This window comes from Pseudonaja textilis, chromosome 2 (genome assembly GCF_049901715.1).
Source record: "Pseudonaja textilis isolate UNSWEBS1 chromosome 2, rPseTex1.2, whole genome shotgun sequence".
Classification (NCBI taxonomy): Eukaryota; Metazoa; Chordata; class Lepidosauria; order Squamata; family Elapidae; genus Pseudonaja; species Pseudonaja textilis.
Genome location: NC_141991.1, coordinates 36,169,137 through 36,186,020, shown reverse-complemented (window position 1 = coordinate 36,186,020; position 16,884 = coordinate 36,169,137). Strand labels below are relative to the sequence as shown.

The window sequence follows — 16,884 nt, the reverse complement described above, 5'->3', positions numbered from 1 at the left end:
TTAAGTGGAAATGCTAACCTAGGGCCCATTGCTACTAGTTACAACCTAACAAGAATGTAGTACAGAATGTAGTACATGCAGTCGAATATATCACACCGTCTGTTATTCCCAACAGAAAGATAATGTACTATTATCGCTGACTAAGCACACCGGCAAAAATGACTATTGGCAGACATGATGTGTTGGCTTAACATTGTATCCTTGTGCAACACAGAACTGACCAAGAAAAAGGATACTGTAGAGACATAAGAACTACTTGGCTTCTGAAGCTTTCCAGCACCATTGGCTGGCACGGTATCAGTCATGCCAGCATAACCTTCTCTCCATAATATTTGGTTATAACTTTCTATAGCCTGCCAAACCCAAATCAAAGATAGAGTTATAGCAGTTACTCATTTAATGTCAACTCTTCGACTGCTGTTCCAGTTACAGATGTTTCTAAAACTGGATTGTAAAAGACCTGGAGGAAATTAGATCCCAAAATACATATATAATACTGAAGAAGGTATGGTTTTGGTCAGACTAAATGACATGTGTATGAAAAAACTTTAGTTCGGAGTCATTTTAATTTTTTTAATGGGTTGAAAATGTCCGTGTCTTGAAAAAAGAATTAAGTTTCAAAAAAAAAATCAACTTTTAAAGTCATCTGCCTGTTTCTGTACCTGCTGCATGTCCAGGTCTTTAATTTTTCTGCAGCCTATTTCTGCCTTGTACAATATTTGATTGAGAAGTAAAGATAAATACGATGATCTGAAATGAATAATTCATGCTAATATTTTATGCGTGGAGAGGAAAGGTTGCTGTGGAACTCCCAATGCTTTCAACCGAGGCTTTTTCTTTGCATCCAGCGTAAGCACCAATAAATGAACCGTCTTCATTGAACATCCTGTGGTCCCCGTCGCCATAATCCACTAAGCTATCAGCACTTTCTGCACTTTTAATATCCATGTTAAGAGACCGCAAGCTTCCTTTGAGCGGCTTTTCATCACTGTCACTGAAAGAGGGAAAAAAACTTGTGAGGAGCAGAAGGGCACGTTCGATCATACAGAAAAATTAAGACAAGAGACACTGGAAAATTCTATTTAGGGACAGCATTTGATTCTAAGCCAATTACCACCTTGGAGTGAGGGGCTCAGAGGTTTTAGGACTTCTGATAGAAGTACCTCTATAGTGAAACATTCCAAAACATTTGATTCTAAGCCAATTACCACTTGGGAGGCTCAGGGGTTTTAGAGCTTCTGGTAGCAATATTGACAGGAACAAAATCTCCTGGTGGGATCAGTAAGGCTACCAGTAGAGTTGGAAGTGGAAAAACCAGAGTAACATTATATTTATTAGCTGAGAATACACATAATTGAGGCTAATATAAAAGTGATGGGACATGTTTTTCTCCCTGTTTCAAAGCAACGACACTGGAGTCACAGAAAGAATCTGACTGAAAAAAGATTTAGACCAGATAAAAGACCGCACAGTAGATGATTAAAGTGTAGATGGGTTACATCCAAATCTTAGATGGGTCTAAAAGGGGATTGAATAAATTCATGGAGGATACATATATCAACAGCTTGATGTTACTTTTAGGTTGGGATGAAAATAGCAGTGAGAAAAAAAGGTTCTTTATATCTTTCTTGTAGAAAATATACTTTTCCATTTATTTGTTTTGCTTCTGAAATGAATTATATGGTGTAAATTACAGACTTAAAGGCAAAGAGCTGGTAATTCTTTTCCAAACATGAAGACATCCATTGCAAGCAAGTATAGTACACACTACTGGCAAAATTTGTAGCAAAATCTTGCATTTATGCTAATTTCATTTATTGGAAGAACTTCTACAAACAGATTAGTAGGGATCAGGAGTGAGAGAGAAATTCATTCCATTTGGATTTCAGGATACTCTTACAAATTCAATCTCAGATACAAATTAAGTCACACTTTTTCTGGGTGAAATATGTTAGAGAAAGGATACACAAAATATGCACATTATTGTATAAAAAGACAGGTATGAAAATAGAAATAACTTGAAATATCTAATCTCCAAAAAGAAACTTTTTTTCCCCAAACTTTTTACCCTTTTCAGAGGTATTTTTTTACAGATGGGAATGAGAACGAAAGTTTCTAGGAAGCAATCCTAAACTTTGAAAAATGGCTTCAACCTTGAACTTCAGACAAGTAATTTCAGACCACTTTATGGTTTATTAGCAGGGGTTTTTTAGGTGGAGGAAGGAATGGGAAATATCTAAGAGCCATGGTGGTGCAGTGGTTAGAATGCAGCAATATTGCAGGCTAATTCAGTTCACCGCCAGAAGTTTAATCCTTATCGACTCAAGGTTGACTCAACTTTTCATCCTTCCAAGGTTAGTGAAATGAGGACCCAAGATTGCTGGGGGCAATATGCTGACCTTGTAAACCACTTATAGAGGCCTGTAAAGCACTATGAAGTGGTATATAAATATTATTGCTATCTCTAGCTATGTCCAAACGTCTCCCACATGCAAATATAATATTATTATTAAAACTAACTAAGGATCCAGAAAGATGTTTGAGAAATATCATGAAATGTTTTGAAATTGTTTTGTTTATAATGTATTTCCAGTCAAACAAAGACATTTCATTTGTTTCATATATAGGGTACATTGATTATATAGAGCTATATGAATTATTTCTGCATTTTCAGAAAAATAATATCAGCATATGTAATTACACTCCAGGTTAGATGAGCAATCTGACTATTTAATGAAATAACTGCACCAAATGGCCTAAGAATCTATTCTTATTTTACCAAAATATTTACAAAACTATCCACAAGAAACTAATAAAAAATGAATTCATTCCACTAAAGTATTCTATATAATATTTCATATTATCCCCTTGAAATTTCATTTGGCAATGGGAAAGTCTTAGTGCTTGCAATATTATTAGAATATCTTACAAAATCATTATTTATCCCAAACATTGCAATGAAGGATATGTCTCACTAACCTATATTCACCAAAGATTTCATCTTTTATGGACTGGCCTTCAGGATCCGGATGCAGGTCCTCTTTTTCTTTTACTGCACATACATAAAAAAGTCTATTATTCAGATATTTTTAGGCATTTGCTTCCATTTAATAGGAAACAAAACACTCTACTTAAAACCAGTTATCTTATTGTATGACCATATTTTAAAAGAGGTGTGGTGATTCAGTGGCTTAATGATGCTGGAGATGGTCTCAGCTCCAGCAGTTTGAGACCAGCACTGTTAGCAGAATGAGCTCCTGCCACTCACCTCAGCTTCTGTCCATCTAATAGTTTGAAAGCATGTTCTATGCAAATAGATAGGTAGCAATTTGGTGGGGAGATGAGCTGGTGCTCTGTGCAGGCAATCAGATTCCTGATGGCTCTGAACCTTCCTGATTGTACTGCCCATTTTCAAGCAACTCCAGGAAGGGATGGGGTTTTGGGTGGCATTGTAGGAAGAGCCACTCATTTTTCTCTCTGATGCAAAGCCAGCTCACCCTCATTGGCAAACTTTGGGAAGCATATAAGCATGTCCTATAACAGGGCTGGTACCCGGACAAGTCAAACTACTATTCTGAAATATCACTGTTGTCTCCTGACTCTGTCACATGATGATGATGATGGTGATGATGATGATGATGATGATGACCATCATTTAAAGCTCTTGTACTAACAGAATAACAGAGTTGGAAGGGATGTAGCAGATCATCAAGTCTAACCTTCTACTTAAGCAGGAGACCTTATACCATTACTGACAAATAGCTTGAAAGCTTCCAGTGATGAAGCTCCCACAACTTCTGAAGGCAAGCTATTCCATTGGTTGATTGCTCTCACAGTCAGAAAATTTCTCCTTATTTCTAGGTTGAATCTCTCCTTGATTAGCTTCCATACATTTTTTCCTGTTTGGCCTTCAGGTGTCTTGTCTCTGTAACAGCCTCTCAAATATTGGTATGCTGTTATTATGTCACTCCTGATCCTTCCCTTCACTAGACTAGTCATGTCCAGTTCCTGCAACTGTTCTTCATATGTTTGAACCTCCAGGTCCTCATCATCTTTGTTGCCAGAATTGAATTATTCACAATAATACCATGTTGTTAATACCGCTAACTGAATTGCAATTGATTAATTTAGTTTAGATGAAACTAAATCACTTGGCTGTGTAATCCTAGTTTCCTAATTTATGTAAGTTTTGGAAGCAAACTAACCAATGTGATTTGCTGGTTTGTTTGTTTTTTATTACAACTGCCTTATCTGTGGCAAACATAGGCATAGTCCTGTATTGAAGGATGGCATTTTTAATTTAGGCCTAACAGTAAAATTCTATGGTGAGTGCCTTAGCCTTCCAATGTTGTGTCAAGGTTTCTCTTTGCTTCCGATATTAATGGGCTACTTTTAAAGGTATTCTCACAATAACACAGTGCATGTTTAAAGAAATGTATAATAAATATAAATCAGCATGTATGTATGAATCATGATTTTTAAAATAACAATAAAAACACCAGCAATTTAAATTTTTAACTTAATTCGATGTGAATTGAACTATCTCACTTGAACTATTTTATACCCGCTTAAAACTATTTTCAGCTCCTTCAACTTTTCCTTGCATGTTTTAATCAACAAATAAAGGGCACAACAATTTTAAATAAAAACTGGAATCCTATAGAGAGCCAAAATTCAGGATGAAATACATTTTTTAAATCTTTCTATTGGAATGGCTTCATGTTCTTTGGATCTTTGGTTCTTGTTCTCTAACATTGTCTCAATTGGTGAGCTTGGGTAAGGAATCATTATCTTGAGCCATGAGATAGTTGACACAACATTGAAAAAGACCAGATAAGATTGCTGTGACAGCTAGAAATCCATGCCATAATCAACCAAATACAATTACAACTGGGATCTATATAGCAACATCTCCCAGTCACACTTTAGCTGGGATAGTGACTCCAGCAGATCCTAGAAATAACTTCAGAGCTCTCTGTCTGGAAAAGACAGACAGTGTTAGGAACAGCTGAGATATTGAGGAGAAATTGCAACCTTGCATGAACTGTGATTGAAGAAGGTACATACCACCTATAGGAGGTTTGCAAAAAAAAAAAAGGAAATAAAAAATAAAAAAGTCTAGGATGGAATAAGGTATTTTGCCTTAGTCAGGAGATTGGACTAGAAGACCTCCAAAGTCCCTTCCAGTTCTACAATTCTATAAATTAAATAAGTAAGTAGGTAGGTAGGTAGGTAAGTACATAAATAAATAAATCCTAAATTTAAGATGATAGAGAAATTGACAACTGACAAGTGATAGGATCTTTATTTTTCAAAAATATAAGGTAAGCTATGTAGTGTACATTTTTGTTCATTTGGGTAATACTGTTAATTAGCTGACATTATTAAATGGAAACATCTTAGCTGTGAATGTATTTCTGGACCCTTTTCCATTTCACTCAAGTACGGCTGTATTTTAGAAAGGATCCTGTTTTCTTTCAGCCAATTCTAACTTAAAACAGAATTGGTAGTCTTGTCATTTTCATGCTACCTTACTGCATTTTCCCTAGGCAAAAAAGCTTTTTTTTTCTTCATAAGGGATAGCAAGAGGTAATTTCTGGAAGCTCCCAAAGGCCTGTAATCAGCTCTTGATCACAAGGGGGGCATCATTTGCTGCTGTGGATCATGGGGTTTATGTAACTTTTCGACCTCCAAGAAGACTTAAAACTCTAATTTGGTGATAACCCAGGAAAGGCTTGTACATCATTATAAAAGTATATTCAATTTGGAGAACACATTTGTCCTTACCTGAATATTTTCCTCCTTTGTTCCTTTTAACAAAGCAGATAGTAAGCAACAATAAGGTAAGCAAAGCGATGGCACCCATCAGTCCAATAAACCAACCTTGTGTAGAGATTCTTTCATAAATTCCAGTGTAAGCTTTGAATGGGAAAAATATATATATATGTATATATGAAGGTATAAGAAAAAAATAAAAATGTTATTTTAAAGAATGTTTTAGAACAGATTATCAGGGTCTAGCAGTATGCATTGGGGGAGGGGAATGAATATCTATATTAAAATCAAGTCTGCAAGACACATTATTATTGGTTTGAAATCATTGCAGATTTTAATTAAGCAAACAAAAATACAGTTCTTAAACCAGATTGTCATGCAAAAGTTAGAGAGGGTTAAAAAGTGTATAGAATAGAGACAAATGCATAGCATACTGCATATAAAATGCAAGAAGAAAGGGCCTAGCAAAGTAATTAATATCTAAGTAGTACAAACTGTCATTTTCATTTTTGCCTTGGAAGCTGAATTTTAAATTTATATTATAGATTATAGAGAAAAATGGAGAGATATCTTAGGATCAGGCTCACCTATAGTAAACTCAAATTGTGCAGGAGATTATGCAATAAAGGCAATTCCTTAACAGGAACTATCAATGAAGAGGAAGTGGGGAATTTTGAAGAGTAATGTGCCAGTGTCCTAATGGGACATCAGCAGCATAATCCCAGAAATAGAAGAAATGTGTCTAGGCTAAAACACTAGCCAAGCACAAAGGAAAAAGGGTAGGTTTGTGAGCTGCATCTTCCACTGATATGGGATAATTACTTAAGGCCAAAGGCTTTCAAGCTGTCTCTTTGGAGAAAAATGAAGACCCATTCAGAAATTTGACATATTGTCTGATATCTACCTTTCACACCAGAATTGTATTGGGAGAAATATTTTCCCTGTTCTTATTATTTTAATCTCCCATAAAATTTTAATTTTGGTCAACAGCACTTGCAAAAACTGAGAGCACAATCTATTCCTGGTATGCAAACATTATTTGCACAATGGTTTTCTGTTTTCAACAGTAAAATGCTGGAACAACTTTATGCCAACTTATCTAAGAGTTATCACACCTGGATTGCAAAAATCTAGATAAGAATTCAGTTTGCAGAAAACTACACAGAAAAGTAACTCTTAGCTGCTAAATTTTGCAGTCCAACCAAGCCTAGTAGTCCTAATTACTCTTTATTTTTTCTACATATATAGATTTGGAATTATTAATGGAAACTTGTTACTAAAGTTAAATGAAAAAAACTTGGAATGGGGTTGATTAAATTCATATTAATATTTATTGCAAAGATAATTTGCAATTGTCAGTTTAACATTCAAAATATTAAGAGAACTCTACATTTCCTGTACCAGATTTGGCCCCAGCAGTATTTCTGAAAATTGTGGTGTTGGAGGATTATGAACTGGGAAACTACTTTTTTATGTTGAAATCAACAGTAAAAATCCAATTAAAATAGGTGCAGTAAGTTCTGGATATATAACGGTTTCATGTTACAAGTATGCAGTATATAATTTTAATATGCAGTTGCTAAAGTCTTGTTTTTGTGAGAATCGCAGTCATCTTAGAGGCCTTAAGAATTTCTCACCTCTCCCCCTGGTCTCTATTACATCTGCAGAAATGCTATTATTATCAACCCAATTCTTAGTCATTAGTCGAATTGTATTTGCAGTTCCAGGATCAAGTGGCTCAACAGGCTGACTTTTTGGGGTGGGCTTAACTTCAGTAATCTTCCCAACAGCTTTACCTATAGAATGCACAGAGTCAAGTCAAAATAGGTGAATTGCATGAGGGCCTCAGAATATAAAATTACAGAATCAGTACCAGTTAATATTAATAGGTTGAGCATTTATCCTTAGAGAATTGTGCAATTATAACAAAGGACCGTATATGACACATTAATATTCATGTAGTGTATGTTCTAAATGTTATTTATTTTAATAGCTCCTATTATGATTTATTGATCATAATTAAATATCCAAATAGATTATGTTTATATAAATAAATAGAATAATTAATGTTGTACAGAATTTCAATAAAGCAGTTACATCTAAACCTATATGCTAGTCAATCAATACTAGAATATGCATTTTTTCCTTTAAAAACTCAATTACCAAAATTGTTCCAACTTTGTTGGGAAAAAAGAAATCAAATGATTGATATAAAATTACCACCAGAATCAAATCTATAATTGAATACTATAAAATATTTTACATGAAAGAAGTCCAATTAACATAATAATATGATAGTGCTTTATTGAAATATTAATTGGTATAATTAATTATATTATTAAAATAGAAATTAAAAAGTTATAAGGCTTGGTTCACCTTGGTTAACTGAACTACAATTCTCTATTAAAACAAGTATCCAAATAATGAGTCAGAAATCCCTCTTATAAAATTATCATCACTTGAACAAAAGCAAGTGTTTCCTGGGGTTAAGACCAAAATAATCTTTTATAGGAGAGTACATAACTGAGAGATCCTTAGTGCTCTCTGAGCTTGCTTGTTTTCTTGCAGACATTTCATTACCCAAATCAGGTAGCATCACTGATGTTATCTTAGTTTGGGTAATGAAACATCTGCAAGAAAACAAGCAAGCTCAGAGAACACCAAGGACCCCTCATGTCAACCTCAGAGTACATAATTGAAGTTTCAGGACTACATTTCAGCCTAAGGAATGACTTCAAAAAGTTACCATCAAATTGTCTTATTAATGTGGAGGAAAAGAAAAATGCATGATTTTTTTTATTTAATTTAATACAAATTAGATTCTAATGCAATGTAAATTAAATCAAATTCTCTCTCTCAATCTTGCCTACATTTTTGCCTTGGTTATATCTCCTGTTGTCTGGTCCCAATACACCATTCAAAGGTGGAGCACAGTCATCAATCCAAGAAGCATTCAAAATCTTGGATTTATGTCATAGGACATTTGTTAATTTTTAAAGTATCATAAGGCTCTTTCTGGTTTCTGCTCTGACAGAGTAGTGGTTACCTCACTAAATAATTATTTTATTTCTGTTTCATAAATCAAATGAAAAGTGAGGATTTAATTTTATTCTTTTGATGATTTTAATCTGTTTTAGACTATATTTGGACACTAATTATTTCAGAGGAAACAAAAAAAGATGAATATTTAAATCCTAGATAGGAAACTTGCATATTATTTAACTCTTTAATCTTCTCTTAAATAAGATTTCAAAAATATTTTAAGTAATTTTTAAAGGAATAATTTATTTTGCTTTATTTGCTCAGTCTATTATTACAACTTGAAGTACAAGGTATCTATTAGAACAGATAGTTATTAGTTCATAGATATAATGGAGCTTGCTAACTCTTAGATAATTTGCATGTGCGATACAGAATCAATGATTATTAGTTCTGGAATAAGCAAGCAAGCAAGCAAATAGCAACTTCAAGAGATTAACACTCAGAAGATAACCGAAAGGGAAAAAGAGAAAGGATTAAAAATGGTTGTATATAGACAAAAACAGCAGAATATGACAATTATTTATCAATTACAGCCTGTGCTTTAATTATAATAGTGCCAGAGAGAATTAAAGAGAATACCGTATCTTGATTGGTGTGTTCAACATTTGATGAGATGGGTTTAACATAATTAAAACTATCTGGCAGAATTGATATTGCTAAATTAATTCCATTTTCTAATCAAACTACAAATTAAACAGCAGATCATTGCAAGTTATTTTTTCCCTATAAATGCACAAAGTAGTACACTTAACATAAATGTTTTCTGAAAGGTAACAAGGGGAAAATATATTATGTCAATTTCTGTCATTTCAAATAATCCAAACTATTTAAAGCTGTCAGATATACAGGATTACAAATTGAAAGGAACAGGAGGCTCCCTCCAATTCTGAAATCACTTTGTCAGGCGTATTTCAGCTGCTGAAATACCTGGAAATTAAGCATGTTCCATCAATTGCTTAAGACATCAAGTTTCCACAGACATTTCTAATAATAATATTTCTGTGATAACATTCCTTACAGATGTTCAAAGCATTTTGACCTTGAAACATTTCGACTCTTTTCTGTAATTCAAGGTAGTTTCATGGTCAAGGCAAAATGGAATGTTTTGTTTCAATCTTAGAATCAATGCTATAGATTTAGAAGATTGTCTATTTCAAATTTTTCTTACTGGTCCGAGCACTAAGATTGAGCAATGGTTGTCTTTTTATGTTTGAGTTACTTTTAATCTTTTGAGACATTTTGTAGCTTAGCCACTATAGCAGAGACTCTCCTGATGTTGATGGGTTGATGTGGAGATGAAGGAAACTGGGAAGAGCAGGTAGTCCTCAATGATGATGGCATTGGGGCCAAATTGTTGGTGCTATGTGGATGAGGGGGTGCCCAGTAGGCCCTGGGGGTGCATGAGGATACAAGGGATAGTCAGAGAGGGAGCAGACTGTTGGAAGAACAGTCATGCGAGGAATGTTCATGAAGATGCAGTGTAGATTAGGGAGGTGCAGAGAAGTGTGAGGAGTCACAGTGATAGTCGGGATATGAGTGGCTGGTGTGGCATGAGCACAGAAGGACATACCCTATGACTTGTGACTTTCCTTGCCATCTTCTCAATTGATTTTCTGGGAAGCCAGGAGGGAAGGTTGCAAATGGAGGTCATATAGCCGCAAATCCTTGCAACTGGTTGTTAAATGTGAACTGGTTACCAAACATTCAGATCATGATCACATGATCATGGAGTGCTAGGATGTCTAGATCTCCAAGAGCATTTGTATAGTGCTGTTGTAGTTTGCTGAATGAATGAACATAGGTCAAGGGCCACCTGTAGAAGTTATCTCACGTCTGCATATCTGTCAGTTATTGCTGTTTCTTCTTTTTTAAAAGGCAAATCTAAAAACTGTTTATCTAGTGTATGAAAATCTAAAGACTACTGGTGTGATGTTATTTTCTGCACACTCTTATAATTAGTTTGCAAAAAGTATTTTGATTATGGATTGTTTGCTGAGCTTTAGTAAGGCAAATACATTTTGTACATTATTTTTAACCTTGCTGATCTTGAATTTTCAAGAAACAAATATTGTGATGCCTTGGGATCTGTTTGTGTATGTGCATGCTGCTCTATGCATAATCTTATTGCTTTAATCTTAATATTTATGCTGTTACATTCCAGCAAACCTTTTTTTCGCAGATTTGGAGAAGAAACCATCTATCTATCTATCTATCTATCTATCTATCTATCTATCTATCTATCTATCTATCTATCTATCTATCTCCATCTATCCATCTATCATCCATCAGTGTCAGTGAAGTGTTTGGTTTGAAATGTCTCAAAAAGAAAAAAAGCCACAATGATTTGAGCTTTCCTTGCCTCAATTTTAGTAAAGTTGTAATGAAGTTGTGATGACCCAGAGTGTAACACAAACGTAACAAAATCCATAAATGTCCTTTAATGCCTCCAACTTGGCCCAACTGTTCAATAATTCTCAGTTGGAGATAAAACATACTCAAAAATAGTCTTCAAAAGAAAGCAATACAGTCTGAATTTAATGAGCAGATAGAGGCAAAAATAAAAACCAAACTGCAATGATGAAATTTCCACAACGGAATAGAAGTATTTAGCAAATTCAAGGAGATAACAAGGCACAATCTGTTGGAAGGATGCCAACCAAAATCAAACCAAAATAAAACACGCTTTTTCTCCAGCGTTTGCCAGAATTCAGGTCCAAACTTTTATGCAGATCTCACACCTGCAGCCCATGAAGAGGATCAAGGCCCTCTCCTCCCAAGGCCCTCTAGACCATGTGTCTTTCCCTTATCATCTCCTCCCTGCGTGCATTAGAATGGATAGGGGATGGGCCTGGATCTCCTTTAACTGCTCAGCCGGCCTCTGCCCTTCCCCAGCCTCCTCCACAACTTCCAGAGCTACACTTCCACTCCCTGTTGGCTGTTCCTCCTCTCCCTCAGAGTCAGTCTCCACCAGGGGCAAGTCAAACAAAAAGCAAATAAAAAGATATCATAAAGCTGTTTAAAGACTTAATAAAATAGAAATGAGTTTGCTGCACCACAGATATCCAATTAATATTAACTGCTGGATAAGGAGATTTTGATACAGCTTTTGGGTTTTTATAAAAATTTCACATGAATATTCAGGCATATTTCCCTCTGTAAGATCTCTGCAAAGATTTGGTTAGTGTATAAATCCACTAAGGATAGTCTGGGAGTTCATTTTAGAGCTACATTTGGTACCTGAAGGAGATAAAGGATTTATCTCAGTAGTAATTTGAAAAGATAAAAAAAATTAAGAACTTTAAGAAGTAAAGGAAAATACATAATACATTAGTAACAAAATATTTTAGGTAATATATTAAAGGTCACTGAAGTCTAGTTATTAACTTAAGAAATCCACAAGCAGTTGGGCTAATTTTTGTTTTTATTATCCAGAAGGTAAGAACTGAGAATAAAATCAACAGGCCCTCAGCTTTCTTCTTCTATGTCAAAGAACCCATATAAACATTAAATACTGAATTGTAAGTCCAGATTTCTCTTGAGTTTGGACCTTTAAAAAAATGATTGATACTTTGGAGATAATTGATTAATCCAACAATGAACAATTTTACTATTTCCCCAAGATAAGTCAGTTAAGATTCATCTTTATAACAAAAAAGTAATAAGCAATAACTTAATACAACAATTGGAAGTCTATCATCTATCTACTATCCATCCATCCATCTCATATATGAAGATTGATTTCACAGCAGTGATTGGGTGATGTACAAAAATTAAAACTATCATAACAATATATAACCATCATGCTCAGTTAAACGGTAACCCTCAAAACAAAACTCACATCTCCAACAGAGCTTACCAACTGCCTGGGTTCAAATGTCTGAAGATAGAGATTGTACCTGCTCTTGAACTTCTCTTTTGAAGGCTAAATAAATTCAGTACTTTTAACCATTCCTCACATGACTTGTCCCTTCATGTAGCCTGCTCTCAATTTGTTCTGTATTGCTAACAACCTGTTAAAAGTGTGGTGTCAAGAATTGGACACGGTATTTCAAATATGGCCAGACCAAGTCAAAGTAGAGTGGGAAAGTTACGGTGAAATTTAACAGGAGCATTACTGTGTCCCTGTTAAAACATCTTAAAGTGGCATTTGCCTTACCAGTGGCTGCCTCACACTATTGCCACACTATTGAATTATCATACTACAAGTTAATCTAGCCCAGAATATCACATGCTTGTCTGGGCTGTAGAAAAACAAATCATAGTCCAGTCAAATCAGCCAAACCAAAAGCAATCATTGTTATGTGCTAACATTGATATTTTGATTCTGCTTGAAAGATTCAACTACATCTTCCATAGGAAAAAAGAAGCAGCATTGTGTTTTTCAACAGAACTTCAAAGGCATTCATGCTCTCTTCTTTAAAGCAATGTTGATGGGTTTTCCACAGTCCCAGTTTCTGATTTTAATGGAATGCACTCCTGTTCTAATAAGGTAACATATTAAGTGCAAGAAAAAAATATTTGACTGTTCCCTGTCAACACTGTTATTGTAAGTTATTTACACTGATGAACTTGGGCATTTTCTACTTAGCTCATTCCAGCTGGCAAATTGGTGTGCCAATCTCACTTAATTTTATCAATTAATATCTAGTTGGTTCTACAGCTATAGAGACAGAGTTGTAAGTCCCCCATCTGATCATATTTCAGCTGAATGATGGATGTAATTGTGCTGATGGGGCTTTAATTGGAAATTAAATGGTTCATCTAGTGAACACCTGAATGTTACAGTTTAAAGAGTTGCAATTAAATATGGGCTTCAAATTTGTTCATGTGTATATTAAAGCAGTGCTCTGTTGCAGCAAACATAATCAAATTAAATATAATTATATTTTTGATTATTATAACAATAGACCTATGTGGTATATTTTTCTCATTTATAACCAAGATTCCTTGGCTCAGTAAGATTGCATAAGTTTACACAGATTTGTTTAAAGGAATGATATGAATTGTGGTGATGATCTAATCTAATTTACTGAATCAAATCAAGTGAATCAAAGGAGTTTTTCCATACTACTGGTTTTTTTTTTCTGCTATCTATGTTTGGAAGAAAGAAAGAGTCATGAAAATATGTATTCTGTCATGCTGCTAAAAGTCTGTAAAGATACTCAGTCATCTAGGTCATGGTTGTCCCAAAGGTGCTTTTTCAGGAGGCAATGGGACTTTCTTGTTTTTTTTTCTTTTGAAGACATTTTGCTTCTCATCCAGGATGAGAAACGAAAGGTCTTTAAAAGGAAAAACAAGAATGTCCCGTTGCCTCCTAAAAAAGTACCTTTGGGACTTCCATACTGCTAGTTTTCCTCAATTGCTCATCACCCAGCAAACATTTGGAACAATTGAGTACCACCAAAAGAGGTACTCTGCACCACTGACTATTCTCAAGTGGATAAATGGTCTGTGGAGGATATCTTGTAACCCATCGTAGAAGTCATCAACTGAAAGATTCCTATATGAAGGCTGTAAACATTTCGACTGGGCCGCCTTTAGCATGTACCATTGGACTTCTGGAGCCACCCATTCTGGAAAATCTTTGGGATGCAATTTTCTTCGGTTTCCAGAAAATTCAAGTCTTACCAGAACTTTTCAACCTTGGAAACTCTGTGGCTAACTCTTCAGGAGAAAGCTCTTTCAGACTTCTCCTGTAGCATTTGCTGAAGAAGACTGTTCTCAGCCTTCTCCTTTAACACGTGGAGGAAAAATGAGAGTACCTCTAAAACAAAAAGCAGTGAAGCAATATAAGTACTTACCTGGACTTTAGTAGTATGATGCCACAATATAGTGAAACAATAGGATGCTTCTCTTGGGTCTTATGTAAGTGACAAGGTCATTACTGTATGAAGGATTTTTGAGGAGTGTTTCATTTGTCATTTTGTTGAAATGAAACACTGCATGGAAGTTTTGCACAGCCTAATATTCATTGTATTGAACTACTTATATTAACAAGTTTGCAAGTCAAAATAAATCCATGTCTTCACAGCATTATATTTTGCAAATATACAGTAATATTCAGAGAAAAGAAAAAGACAAAATGGTTGGTGAGGAATAAGTTTAGTAGATCATGATATGAAACCTTCTGAAGCCTTAAGTGTCAGCCTTTTAATGATAAGCACTCTTATCTTTCCTTCTGATTAATTTTCCTTAGGTCCAATACTCAGATGTTATGATTAAGATTAGATTTGCAGGCATTCAACTCTGCTTTTAACTTACTGCCATGGTTTACTGTTACTCCTTCATCTGTAATAGGTTTTCCACATCCTTGCACTGTACAAGCCCTTGCATAGAATTTATACTTTGTGCTGAGGCTTAGATTAGACAATCTGAAGCTTAATGATGATGAATTGGTAATACTGATTTCATGCAAAGGACCAATGTTATCAGTCTCATTAACTGAAAAATAAAAGAAGGAGCAGACTATTTAGTCAGACATCAACATTAGAAATCAGTTCACTTGTTAAAATGTATCTCATATGCCAACTTTATATTTCACCAATGTACAACATAAAATACTTTAACTGCACTAAAATATCAAATGAAACTTTTGCTGTAAACAGAACATGAACCTAAGTAAAATTTACATGTAAAAATGTTATTAAAAATCATGACACAGTTTCTGGGAACATTTATTTATTGAATTTATTTACTGATCATCTCATAGCAAATAATTCTGGAAACTTGCATGTTGAACCTGGAATATCTGCCAAAAATAATAGGCAATCAGAATCCAAGGTCATGATATATTTATCTCTCCACAGTTTGCTTATATTTTAATTTATATTCAATAAACTTCCACCAGCAAATACAAAAGGAAAATATATCAAATATGCATTATCCTTGATTTGCATATCTATGCATTTTTCCAGTCATGGAGTTGCAACTATATTCCATTAAAAAAAAAACAGATTAATTTGATCTGTCAGTCAATGTTCTATCATTAAGAGTGAGATCATGTAATTTTGGGAACTCTTGGAAGGTTACTACAACAGAGGCTTTATAATATGGTTTATACTAAGCATAATTAATACACTTAACACTATATTCTATCATTCTTCCCTCAAATCACACTGTCAACTATCTGTTTGCATCTTCCTTTGTTAGTAGCCAAACTGTGCGTTTGGAAGAAAAAAAGAAATTATTTGTGACTAATAAAATTAACCCTATAAAGTGGGTACAGGGTTGCAGTAAGATAATTTTAATGCAATATTTTAAAAAAGCAAAACATACCTAGCTCTATGAGGTTAAAACATATATTTTCAAGTCATGACTTCAAACAGTCAGCCTGATAATCCTTAAAGACAATAAAGATTTATGGCAGGAATGTTAGGGCAGCTTAATGTTTCTGCGCAATTAGAATTGAATCATGGTTTATTTATTTTTTTGTATTTTTTTAAAGAAACAATAGCTAGGAAAGGGTTTTGCTATTGAAAAAATAAAGGACAAAATCCTTTCCATCATATTTTGACATCAGCTAAGAATGATCTCCCTTAAGAAAATGTTTTTTAAATCCTAAACCCAAAGTAAAATATTTATTTACTTACTCATTTGGTATTGCAATGTGTATCCAGTAATGAATCCATTAGGTTTCTTCGGTGGTCCCCATGACAATGTTACTGAGTCTTTTTCAAAATTTAGTATTTTTAGAAAATGTGGTTTTTCTGGGACTGTAAAATACATATGTAAAAAAATGATAATGAATTCACTTTTATTCATTTGTTCTTACAAAATTTATCCAGCTGAGCAATATGGGAAATCTATTTAGATATAGAATAAAATAAGAATATAAAAACAAGGTAAGTAAACATTAGTCACTCATTTCATCTATTACCAAAAATACAGAAAACTTTTCAAAATATACCTTATTGGTTAAATTCTGTAAACTAATTCTCTAAAATGAACATGACTTTTTTCAGGTTTCTAAAACTCAATTGGAGTAGCTTGGAACATTTTAATAGTCTACTCTTTGTTTGTTTAAGAGTTATGGTAGCTAAGTATTCAGCTTTGGAAAGATTAATATTA

The 16,884-nt window shown here is 34.2% G+C and overlaps 1 protein-coding gene across 8 annotated transcripts in view; it reads right to left on the bottom strand.

Moving 5' to 3' along the window:
- Window positions 1-559: 559 nt before the first annotated feature.
- Window positions 560-16,884, bottom strand: part of CHL1 (cell adhesion molecule L1 like) — a 205,695-nt gene continuing 189,370 nt past the window's right edge. For 4 of the 8 annotated variants that reach the window (XM_087923699.1, XM_087923693.1, XM_087923698.1 and 1 more), the window contains 6 exons: window positions 16,407-16,529; window positions 15,079-15,258; window positions 7,413-7,571; window positions 5,788-5,919; window positions 2,980-3,052; window positions 560-994 (listed from right to left, as the gene is read on the bottom strand). In XM_087923699.1, coding sequence (XP_087779825.1) covers window positions 778-994; window positions 2,980-3,052; window positions 5,788-5,919; window positions 7,413-7,571; window positions 15,079-15,258; window positions 16,407-16,529 — 884 coding nt within the window. In that variant the 3' untranslated portion in view covers window positions 560-777. The remainder of the gene's footprint in view (window positions 995-2,979; window positions 3,053-5,787; window positions 5,920-7,412; window positions 7,572-15,078; window positions 15,259-16,406; window positions 16,530-16,884) is intronic. The other 4 variants (XM_087923697.1, XM_087923696.1, XM_087923695.1 and 1 more) reach the window with 1 other exon arrangement.